Raw genomic sequence first — 11,116 nt, forward strand, 5'->3', positions numbered from 1 at the left:
ACAATATCATACTATTGTAAAGTCGACAATATCATATCATTATAAAGTGGACAATATCATATCATTGTGGAGAGTCGATAAGCTTCAAACCCCCATTAGAAGATATTATTCGTTTAACGATGGGAAATCATGAATGAGCAACACGTTTACAGAACACCACAAATTATTTAGCCTTATAAATTTATTTATGGTAAATGATGGTGACATATTTATTTATTTTTGCAAAGGAACATAGAGGGACTTTTCTTCTTAGTTTTGGAATTTTATTCTCTCTTTTTCCGCCGCGGCGGGCCGACTGTGCTAGAAGTTCAAACGCAGCCTACTACTCCACGTGGTTTGTCGGCCGCCATATAAATTTTTTATTTCTTTCTGCATACTAACTTTTCCCCTTCGTATTATTTTTTCCTTTCCTTTCTTACTTTCTTTTTTAAATTATTTTTTAAGAGGAAACTAAACATTAGCTTCCTTCCTTAAACTTTAATATATATATATATGTATATGTATATATATAAACACATTTTTTATTAAAAAAATTAAAAATAAATGACAAATTTAATCACGTGATTCGAAAAGAAAATTATTAGTTTCGTTTAATAAAACTTTATAAATATTTTTAAAACAAAAAAGAATATTATCTCTTCGTTTTAGCATTTTGAATATATTTACAGTTCAATATACAGAGAATTTGTTGCGACACAAATTAGTGTGGCTGTATTTTCAAAATAGTAAATACCTTCCTCAAATTAAAATTATAACAACACAACTGTTCTTATCACTTAATACACCAAACTCTAATTAAATCGATATTCAAAATTAACAACTAAAAACTAGAACTAAAAGATATCATCTAGAATCATGAACCATATAATCCAAAATTATTTTATTAAAAAATTCGTGGATGGTATCCTCAAAATAATTACATGAAAATATAAAATAATTTAGATATTGATCATAAATCATACGAGTCCTCCACCACACATTTATGGAACTAAAAGATAAAAATAAAAATAAATAAAGCAAATCTTTAGCCACCTAATATTTTAGAAAATACGTATAATATAAGATAATGAAAAATGAGGCGATATTCATGAATGATATATCTGGCAAATCCTAAATAGTAATAAAATAAAGCAAATTCCATCCTAATCTCTCAATAATCATACCTCAAAAAAGAAGAAGAAAAAAAAAAAAAGAAGCTTTTTATGCTGGCAGCCCCTTCCCTCGCGTCTCACACTCCAATCATCAATCTTCTATATATGTTTATATTATATTTGTATTTTAGTTTTTATGCCAAAGATTTGAATGTAGTTTGAACTACAATTATAAAATTGGTGACCATTACAAAACTCTTTCATTTATCTCTATCTCCTTACTCAATCAACACAACACGACAACACATTTCGTACCAATCCTTTTCTAATTTCTTATTTTCAACTTGGTCGCCTTCGCCTTTATATTCATCAGGACCTCGTCCAGAGAAGAACAGAGGAGGGTTGAAAGAATTAGAAGATGGGGCGCTTTGAGGATTACAAGCCTGCATTGGCTATGCTGGGGTTGCAGTGTATTTACTCTGCGCTTGCCATCTTCAGCAGAGCCGCGTTGGTCCATGGGATGAGCCCTAGAGTCTTTGTTGTTTACAGAAATGCCATTTCCACTATAGCCATGGCCCCTGCTGCTTTGCTCTCTTCAAGGTAGTTTAGTTCTACTTCACACCCCTATTCCAAGTTGGGTTTTTTGTTAACCCAGTTGCAGTTTTGCAGGAAAAGTGGGCGCAGCCTTTCCATTGGATTCAGAGGCTTTTCTCTCATTTTTGTGACTTCTCTTTTTGGGTATGTCATTTCATTCTCATCTTTGCCAAACCCATTTCTTTTTTGTTCATATTTTTCTCATTCCACAGAGTAACGGGCAACCAAAATGCTTATTTTGAAGGCCTTTACTTGTCCTCCTCGTCGGCGGCGAGTGCCATCGTTAATTTGATACCTGCTATCACTTTCGTTATGGCTCTCACTGTAGGGTATGTGAATCGCAACTTTCAACCAAACCAATACTTCCATTTGGTTTGTTTTTTTCAAGATTGGGTGTCTGAAATTGAATTGCTTCAGGTTGGAGAAACTTAAAGCAAGAAGCTGGAGAAGTGTTGCAAAAGTACTAGGAACGGTGGTATGCGTCGCTGGAGCAGCTGCAATGGCTTTGATAAAAGGCCCAAAATTATTAAACACAGACATGTTACCTAAAAGTCTTGGCGTTTTTGATATGCTTGGTGTCGGAGTCGGAGTTGGAAACAGAGCCGAAGGGGACACTTGGCTTCTCGGCTGCGTGCTTCTCTTCGTAGGCAGTTGCTTTTGGTCATTTTGGATCATCATGCTGGTTCGTCAAAATCTTAATTTTAAACCCCAAATTTCTCAAAACAATTGAAAAGAACAAAAAAAAATATTAATTGTTAGCCAAATTTAATGTACAGGTCCCAATTTCAAGGCACTGTCCCGACCATATAATTTCTTCCACATGGATGTTGTTCTTCGCCATGTTCCAAGCAGCCATCTTTACACTACTGGTTGACGACAGCTCAAAAGTCTGGAACCTTCCTTCTCCATTGGAATTGGGCTCTTGTTTATACGCCGTAAGTGTAACAAAACACATTGAATCTCAAATCTCGAAAATTCCCCTTTAATTTAAACCCCAAACCCCAAATTTGATTGTTCATTAGGGAATCTCCTCGGCCTTGTCCTTTTTGGTTCAAGCATGGTGTGTGTCTCGAAGAGGCCCTCTTTTCACAGCATTATTCAATCCTCTGTGCACAGTCATAACCACCTTCATTTCCTCTCTGTTTCTGCACGAAGAGCTGTACAGTGGGAGGTAAGAACAAAAACTGCACAACTTTTAATACTCCCCATTTGATCAAACCTTTAATCTTTGGTGAATTTAAATTGTGGGTGCAGCGTAATGGGTGCTATCGCTGTTATAATTGGATTATACATCGTATTATGGGGGAAGGCTAAAGACGTTGAAGGCATTGAAGGAGGAATAGATATAGAAGATAAGATTGAAAAGAATGAGTGCAAGAACGATCTAGAACAGCCCCTGCTGTTTGGTGAATCAGATTACACGATCAAATGTGATCAAATGTGATCAATTCATGTGGTTCTTTGTTTTTTGAATTTAAGAAATAGATTCCAGAATATTCTGTGCTGTCTGAGTTGGCATTACGCGTTTAATTTTCTCCACATATGGTCTTGTCGATCACAAGGTTGGATTGGGTTTTGGAAGTATGTGTAGGTGTTGATGAAATGGAGGTTCTGACATGTCAGTGGCTTGGAACATGATACACATGGGCAACTCCAATCCAACTCCTTCCTACGTGTCTCCGACGTGACACCTACCGTCTACCCTTTCTGCCCTTTTTATTTTTTATTATCAAATTTTAAATCATTTATTATCTCTTTAAATATATTATACTGCAAAACCTTATTTTTTTCTTAAATATAATACGGGTAGGATCCATGACTATAGGGCCCACCTTTAGTTTTGGCGGTCATGTTTGGTACACCGTGTCAATAATATAGGGAGGAAGCATATTAAATAATATTAATGTGGATTTAATATTTCAATTGTATAAGCATATTTCGTTGTATTTTATTAATTTCGATTAAAATTAGTTAAATAATAATTAAATTAAAATTCAACAACCACCCCAAGATACAAAGTATTAAAATATGCTATTTCTTATTTATTTATTTTTTTTTTTTTTAAAAGGGAAATCATAAGTAGTTAGTTTGATAATTTGGGCTGGGCCATATCCAATCTTCGGTCACTTTGAGACCAGTTCAGTTTGAGCCCAAGTTTATATATATTCATTTTGTTACCAAAGCAGGTTTGCATGTTACCACTTTTTGGACTTTTTCTTTCGAGATTCGCCTAAGGCTAGACATTTTTGTCTGGGAGTGAATTTAGGCGGTCACATTCCTTAGGAAAGTTTGGTAGAGAAGGCAAAAACAAAATAGATGGGGGAAGAGTTATGGATGTGGCAGAAGGAAGAGAAAACACCACACCACACCTCATTCAATGGATTAATGGATCATAGTTTTGATTTTTGTTCCTGAGCGAACTATTTCCGTAACAGATGAAATGGATGAGTTTGAAGTCATTGTCCAAACGACAAGTGGAATATTGGAAGAGCCATGGTGGTGTAAAATCATGCAACAAATTTCTTCACCTATAGACACGTGGACAACACAAGTGTTTCGTACGCCACGCACCAGTTCTTCTTACAATATTATATTCTATTTTTTTGTTATTTATAATAATTATTGTTGAATTTATTTATTTATTTATTTTTCATTAAAAACAAATTAAAAAAAATATATATACTTTTTTGTGTGTGGATGTATACAAAAAAAGGATTAATCGTAAAATATTGAAATAGGAGAGGGAATGGAAGTCCGAAGGCGGCGCTTGGGCATCTCAATCCTGAACACAAAAACATCGACAACCACATTTTTGCTATAAATTATTAAATTCAGACAATGACAGAGGGAAACAAGAAATAATTGTGCAACAACAACGCGGACCCTATAAGCTCTTGACACTTATCCACTCACGTCCCCCATATTGTCCTAATTGTTGAACAGAGAAAGTCTATTAATTAAAAATAAATAAATAGTCATACTTGTTGAACAGAAAGTCCATTAATTAAAAATAAAATTGTCAAAAAGTGAAATTAAACAATGTGAGAATAGTTTCAAGCACGCCACTACGCGATCAACTTCTCAACCATATTGAACACAAAATATCAGTAATCAAAACCAATTTTTAATTCATTAAAAGAATCGAAATTCACGAATGTAGATTTTTATTCATATATCACAGCAAATAAATACTGGGCAATAATAGTGATAAAGGAGCTAAATAATAGCAGTTAATATACGCCTACACCGCTGAAGCAAGGCAAAAAAGCAAAAGCAAAAGCAAAAGAAGCAAAAGCAAAAGCCAAGACAGACATACAAAATCAACTAACGACTTCATTTCCATCTGGGATAATGATTCTCCTCCTTGTTGTTCCTGAAGGCGCAACATCCAATGGAGTAAACGATGATGAGAAACACCAGCACAACAATATTAATAATCGCCACTTTCTTCCAGTTCCTCTTCAAATTGTCCAATACCCCAGCCTTGCAGGACGAACAGTTGAAGCACAGCGTCTTAGGATCGTTATTCCATAGCCCACAATCTGGATTCGTAGAATTGCTACTGCCCACTGTCCACTCTGTTGGCCTCACGAACACGAAATTGCACTCATCTGCCGGCTTGCAACAACCAGACTGCACATAATCAACCAAACAAATTTTAGTTACTCTTACCATCAATTCTAAATTTGGGGGTGGGAAGGGGGTTTTCCATTACATCTGAAATCCAAATCGAAATTTACCTGAATCGACGATAAGTGCTCTTGGTATAACTGATCGACGGTATCACGGGCGAATTTAACGTTGAATTCGGTACAAACCTTGCCGTCCACCAAGCAGCTCCTGATTTTGTTCCAGTTTTTGTTGTTGTTGACGCGATTCTGCAGCCAGTTGGAGTAATCGCCCAGCCTGTACTCCCTGTAGCCTCTGTTGGACAGGACTTGGCCGGCGCCTTTGTTGGTGACGGCGAAGGCAAAGATGGTGAAGACGAAGAGAAGGACGATGAGGATGAACATGACAAATAGATAGATCCAGAGAAGCCATGTGACACGGCAGCAGGCGCCGATGAAACCCGCGAGAGAGACCAATAGAAGGAAGACTCCGATGACGATAACCGGCGTGTCGAGAAATTTCTCACAGTCGGAGGTCCCCTGTCGGCTGAGCCATATCCCACCAGCGATGATTGGAATAGAAAGCAAAAAGACTATGAAATTGAGAATCCCAACCAGATTATTGCTAAACCGCACCATGGTTGCGAACCAACGCCCAAATGATTCAGTAAAACAGAGAGGAAAGGAGGGGATGGGAAGTAAAAGGATGCGTGTTTGTGTTTGGGAATGGGTGTGGTTTGGTTTTATAGCGTTTTGAGAAGGCGCGTTTAGGGGACGAAACGTTGACGGTGGTGATGTCAGGTTGAAAGTTCAAAAGCGACGGCTGTAATTACAAATTTGATTAAAACAGGGGATCTTCCGATGTAGGTTCTAGGCAGCCTGCTCCTCACCCGGTTCTCCATTTCCAAATCCAATTCCCAAACCGAAAACTTTTCGCTTTTCAAATTCTATTTGTTTTGGGTCATTCATTCACACATTTAAAGGATGAACTCTCTAAATTCGCTTACTTTTATTATCAAACTTTCTAATCTAAATTCTAACATCAGGATCTTACTACATTCATACACCAAATCCCAATCGTTCCGTTTTTAAAAGTATAGAATTAAAAGAAAAATGTAGGAGAATAAAATATATTCTTTGGGATTTCTTTTTAGACTAGTTATTGATTTTTGGATAAAGTAGAATTTTGAAACAAATTATACACCAAAAATGTCATGTCTATCTTCAAAACGGTTGTATGTATGTCCTAAAATTTTATGTCTTTAGTTACATTTTGGATATAAAAGCAACTCACTTTTACAACTCATATATCTAAGTTCATTTTCTTCAATTTTAATTAGTTTTTAATTTATTTTTACTTCATTTGAAAAGTTAGTTACATATTTGAAACTATATAAATATTACACAGAAGAATCACATGCTAGGAGACAGAGACCAATTAAAATGACAGAACACTTTAAAATATCCAACTGTCTCAACTGGCAAAGTAAATTAGTATGGACATTTAAAAGTTGGGTATAATACTTCAAAAAAAAAGGGTTACAACCTTAAAAGAAAGGAGCCAGGAACATGATTGGAAGGAAAGGTTGAAGTAGATATTTTTGAAAAGTAAAGGAACAGTTTTTGAGATAAGAAAGCAGAGGCAGAGGGGTTTGAAATGGAATCATGTGAAACAAAAGGAGATGCCTCAACGGACTTTGTGTGGCTACAAATCCACAAAGCGACCATCTCCAATTCCACAAAATGACAGATTTAGACGACCCGTGAATGAAATGACAATCAAATTTCTTGGGGGAGTTGCAGTCTTTGCTGCACTATTTGAAAATATCAACCACTATCCTTTTCTCAAAACCAATAAATACAAGTCTTAATCAAAACTTCATGGAACTAGTACTCGGCCTAGCCCATTCACCATCTGTCCTGGGACTTGGGACTTGGGACTTGGGACTTGGGACTTGGGACTTGGGCTTTGCTTGCTTGTGTTATAGCCCACCACCTATTTACATTTAAGGCTACCACAGATCCCAAATTTATGGAAACCAGAGCTGGTCAAAATTTGAGACAATGTCTCGAGGAATAAGATTTATGTAATCATTAAATGCTTTCAAACCTTGCTCCTACTATTTCTCATCCTCTCTAACTAACCCACCCTTATTTTTCTCCTCAAAACCTTCAAATTTATTACTCAGACGTGTCCGCTCTTTGACTTGTTTGTTATAACACAACCGGAAACTTACCATACATCAATCACATCAACATATATAAAACACCATCTTTCTTCTGTAATTATCTACATCATTTCCATTCTCTCTAAATCACTCACTCACCAAATGGCAGAGAACGACAACAACAATGCAATCGTTGTTGCAGAAGAAGCTGCCCCAGTAGTGCCGGTAGAAGAGACCAAGCCCACCAAAGACAAAGAAGCCGGCGATGTTCCGCCCAAGAAGACCAACCCATTTCTTCAAATTAACAATTTGGACAAGCTGTTGGCTACAATGACGCTGTTACTTTCGATCCCGGTTTTGGGGTTTATTGTGTGGATATTTTACGTCAGAGACTCGGATTGCGAGACCATTCTGAAGCTGCCCAGTTTCCAGCTGGGGATTGGCATTGGGCTCATAGTCTTGTTTTTGATAAGTAATGGCGTGGTTTTGTTGAGGCCTCGGTTCCCTGTTTTGGGGCTTTTGGTTGTAATGCTGCCGTTGATGCTGATATTCATAATTGGGCTGGCGCTTGTGGGTGCGTATACGATGGAGACTCGGTCCGTGGCCGCGTCCCCTAAGTGGCTGAGATTGAAGGTGTTTGACAACGCGCATTGGGAGGATATCAAGTCTTGTATTTATGATACAGGGGCTTGTGATGATTTGGTGTCACGAACCTTGATGCTTAAGTCTTATGATTTTAGTCTCCACAAGTTGTCCTCCATTGAGGTAAATTTTCCTTCCTGCCCTTTCCAGATATAAACACAAGTATGTAGCTAACAATGTGTGTGTGTGTGTGTTAGTCTGGGTGCTGCACGCCGGCAACGATCTGCAAAATGGAGTACGTAAACGCAACGTTCTGGAGAAGAAGGGAAAGAGAAGCAAGGCCGTCAAACCCATACGACAGCGACTGTGATTTATGGGACAATGACAGAGGGAACTTGTGCTACAACTGCGTGTCCTGCAAAAGAGGCTTCCTGGGAACTCTTCAGGCCAAGTGGTGGAAGCTGGGCGTTTTTCTCATCGTTTCTTCGCTCTTACTCTTCATCTCTCATCTCATTTTGTTCCTCTCCTCTGTCTTCCAACAGTTTCGGACTTAGCCTCACAACAGCGACGGCTACCACTACCACCACCACCACCACCTCCATTACTTCCCAGTTTTTGAGTTTCGTTTAGTATCATCACCTTCTTCTCACAATTTTGCGTAGAACTTGATTTTATTTGTTAAATCAATCCCTGTCTTCCACATGTAAATTCCCCTTTTCAATAATCTTATTACCCCTAAATTCCATTCTAATTTCTATAACTCTCTATCCAATGGTAACGCTTCAATCTCCATTCCTAATGGATTAAAAAAAGAAAGAACGAATTTTAAATGTCTAATCGCGAAGGGTGTTAAGGCGTTCACGCGGAATGCTCCATATGGTCCAACCGCTATAAATAACCCTTTCTTACACCCTCCCTTAATTAGCAGTCCCACCGTTTCCCCCCTTTCCCTTTATTTTTCCATCCTTTCTCTCTCCCTCTGCCATTCCCATTTCATCCTTTTTCTATTGGATTGCCCAAACAGAATCTTTTTTAAAGAAAAAAAAAAATGCCGACATTGGATGAGGAGCTGTTTCCCTCCACCCCTGGTAAATTCAAAATCGAACAGAGAAGCTACGGAATCAACCGCCAGTTCTACCGCTTTTTCGCTTCCACCAGCACCATGTTCTTGTGGGCTCTTTTCCTAATCGCTCTCACCGTCTCCTACCTCAGCTTCCAGAGCTTCGTCCATTCCGGTACCCGCCATATCTCCACCTCATGGGGCGGTCGCCAATGGGAGAAACAAGTCCGCACCTCCGCTGAGATCCACCGCGCCGCCGGTATGTCTGTACTCGTCACTGGAGCTTCCGGTTTCGTCGGCACCCACGTTTCTTTAGCGCTCAAACGACGTGGAGACGGCGTGGTTGGGCTTGACAATTTTAATAATTACTACGACCCTTCGCTCAAAAAGGCTCGCAAGGCGCTTGTTAATCGTCACGGTGTGTTCGTCGTTGAGGGGGATGTTAACGACGCGCGTTTGCTCGATAAGCTTTTCGACATTGTTGCTTTCACGCACGTGATGCATTTAGCGGCCCAAGCTGGCGTCAGATACGCAATGGAGAATCCGCATTCCTATGTGCACAGTAACATTGCAGGCCTGGTCACGCTTCTCGAAGCTTGTAAATCCGCAGATCCCCAACCGGCCATTGTTTGGGCTTCTTCCAGCTCGGTCTACGGCCTGAACGAGAAGGTCCCGTTCTCCGAATTGGACCGGACCGACCAACCAGCGAGTCTCTACGCGGCAACGAAAAAAGCCGGTGAGGAAATTACCCACACTTACAATCATATCTACGGCTTGTCCATCACCGGGTTGAGATTCTTCACCGTGTACGGTCCATGGGGTAGACCCGACATGGCGTATTTTATGTTTACAAGGAATATTCTTCAGGGGAAACCGATTACGGTTTACCGTGGGAAGAATAAGGAGGATTTGGCCAGGGATTTTACCTACATTGACGATATTGTGAAGGGGTGTTTGGGTTCGCTCGACACATCTGGTAAAAGCACCGGATCGGGCGGGAAAAAGAGGGGACAGGCGCCGTATCGGATCTTCAATTTGGGGAATACGTCGCCAGTGACGGTGCCGGCGCTTGTGAGCATTCTGGAAGAGCATTTGAAGACGAAGGCGAAGAAGAAGATAGTGGACATGCCTGGAAATGGCGACGTTCCGTTCACCCACGCGAATATAAGTTCGGCCCAGGTGGAGTTCGGGTATAAACCAAGAACCGATTTACAATCCGGGCTGAAGAAGTTCGTTCGATGGTATTTGTCTTACTATGGGTACGATCAGGGGAGAACGGCAAATTAAGGGACGTCGTTTTGAATGATAAGGCGGGGGAAAGAGAGGAAGTGAAATGGAGGGGATGTCTTATATGTTGTATGGTAAACATTGTGTGTAAAGCGAAGTTCGAATGCATTTAGGTTCTGGACGTGTGATCAAAAGAGAGAAGCCATCTTCATCTTCATCTTCATCTTCTTCATCTTCATCTTCATCTTCTTCATCTTCATCTTCATCTTCTTCATCCTCATTTCATTATATTGTTTTCAAAACCAGGAGCACAATAACTATGAATGAAATTGTTTATGCTTAAGCTTCCTACTGGGTGATTCTATCTTTTTTAGCTTAGTCTTTAAAAAGAAATTTGAAACAAACAACCATAACAACAACATCTAAACATGAATGACTATAAGTTTCGGATCTTTGGATTTCTTCTGCAGGGCTGTGGCCAATCGACCCCCATGGCCTCTTGTCGCGTGTTTCGTACGTCACTGTTTCATTCAACCAACTTTCGTTCTGAAGGAAGCTCCACAGGGTATGTGTTCTTTCTTTCAACTATCATACACTTCTCCCTTAATCTTTAGCCATTTCGTTTGAGAATTATCTGTTCTTTTGGGTTTAGCAGCAGCAGAGGTTTTAGCATTTGGTTAATGGGGTTTGTCTGTGTGGATTTCCATTTCATTGCTTACAGTTCATTCGGTTCTTTCAGCTCACATACCCTGAATCTTGCATGCCCACTTTTCCCATTAGAGGCCT

At 39.3% G+C, this 11,116-nt stretch overlaps 4 protein-coding genes across 4 annotated transcripts; 3 read left to right on the top strand and 1 right to left on the bottom strand.

Moving 5' to 3' along the window:
- The first annotated feature begins 1,412 nt into the window (after positions 1–1,412).
- LOC111433599 (WAT1-related protein At4g30420) lies at positions 1,413–3,448 on the top strand. Its single transcript, XM_023070689.1, has 7 exons — positions 1,413–1,691; positions 1,761–1,829; positions 1,898–2,014; positions 2,103–2,367; positions 2,462–2,620; positions 2,708–2,856; positions 2,940–3,448. The coding sequence occupies exons 1-7, from the start codon at positions 1,510–1,512 to the stop codon at positions 3,127–3,129; spliced, it is 1,131 nt and encodes a 376-aa protein (XP_022926457.1). The 5' UTR covers positions 1,413–1,509; the 3' UTR covers positions 3,130–3,448.
- A 1,377-nt stretch (positions 3,449–4,825) lies between these two features.
- LOC111440961 (tetraspanin-8) lies at positions 4,826–6,025 on the bottom strand. Its single transcript, XM_023077809.1, has 2 exons — positions 5,426–6,025; positions 4,826–5,318 (listed from the first exon to the last, which is right to left on the bottom strand). Exons 1-2 carry the CDS (start codon positions 5,930–5,932, stop codon positions 5,019–5,021), a joined length of 807 nt encoding a protein of 268 aa, XP_022933577.1. The 5' UTR covers positions 5,933–6,025; the 3' UTR covers positions 4,826–5,018.
- A 1,465-nt stretch (positions 6,026–7,490) lies between these two features.
- On the top strand, positions 7,491–8,863 carry LOC111437440 (tetraspanin-15-like). The gene is made up of 2 exons (XM_023075416.1): positions 7,491–8,226; positions 8,301–8,863. The coding sequence occupies exons 1-2, from the start codon at positions 7,624–7,626 to the stop codon at positions 8,595–8,597; spliced, it is 900 nt and encodes a 299-aa protein (XP_022931184.1). The 5' UTR covers positions 7,491–7,623; the 3' UTR covers positions 8,598–8,863.
- Positions 8,864–8,969: 106 nt separating this feature from the next.
- On the top strand, positions 8,970–10,547 carry LOC111437429 (UDP-glucuronate 4-epimerase 1-like). The gene has a single exon (XM_023075406.1). It carries the CDS (start codon positions 9,092–9,094, stop codon positions 10,388–10,390), a length of 1,299 nt encoding a protein of 432 aa, XP_022931174.1. The 5' UTR covers positions 8,970–9,091; the 3' UTR covers positions 10,391–10,547.
- Positions 10,548–11,116: the final 569 nt, after the last annotated feature.

Source organism: Cucurbita moschata, unplaced genomic scaffold, assembly GCF_002738365.1.
Source record: "Cucurbita moschata cultivar Rifu unplaced genomic scaffold, Cmos_1.0 Cmo_Scf00003, whole genome shotgun sequence".
NCBI classification, from domain to species: domain Eukaryota; kingdom Viridiplantae; phylum Streptophyta; class Magnoliopsida; order Cucurbitales; family Cucurbitaceae; genus Cucurbita; species Cucurbita moschata.

What these genes read in the sequence shown, in the direction of transcription:
- LOC111433599 (XM_023070689.1), top strand. Translation starts at nt 1,510, where the DNA reads ATGGGGCGCTTTGAGGATTACAAGCCTGCATTGGCTATGCTGGGGTTG. An exon ending in CATTTTGGATCATCATGCTG is followed by an intron (nt 2,368 to 2,461) that starts GTTCGTCAAAAT and finishes TTTAATGTACAG; the next exon opens with GTCCCAATTTCAAGGCACTG. An exon ending in GAAGAGCTGTACAGTGGGAG is followed by an intron (nt 2,857 to 2,939) that starts GTAAGAACAAAA and finishes TTGTGGGTGCAG; the next exon opens with CGTAATGGGTGCTATCGCTG.
- LOC111440961 (XM_023077809.1), bottom strand. Translation starts at nt 5,932, where the DNA reads ATGGTGCGGTTTAGCAATAATCTGGTTGGGATTCTCAATTTCATAGTC. An exon ending in AGCACTTATCGTCGATTCAG is followed by an intron (nt 5,319 to 5,425) that starts GTAAATTTCGAT and finishes GATTATGTGCAG; the next exon opens with TCTGGTTGTTGCAAGCCGGC.
- LOC111437440 (XM_023075416.1), top strand. Translation starts at nt 7,624, where the DNA reads ATGGCAGAGAACGACAACAACAATGCAATCGTTGTTGCAGAAGAAGCT. An exon ending in ACAAGTTGTCCTCCATTGAG is followed by an intron (nt 8,227 to 8,300) that starts GTAAATTTTCCT and finishes TGTGTGTGTTAG; the next exon opens with TCTGGGTGCTGCACGCCGGC.
- LOC111437429 (XM_023075406.1), top strand. Translation starts at nt 9,092, where the DNA reads ATGCCGACATTGGATGAGGAGCTGTTTCCCTCCACCCCTGGTAAATTC.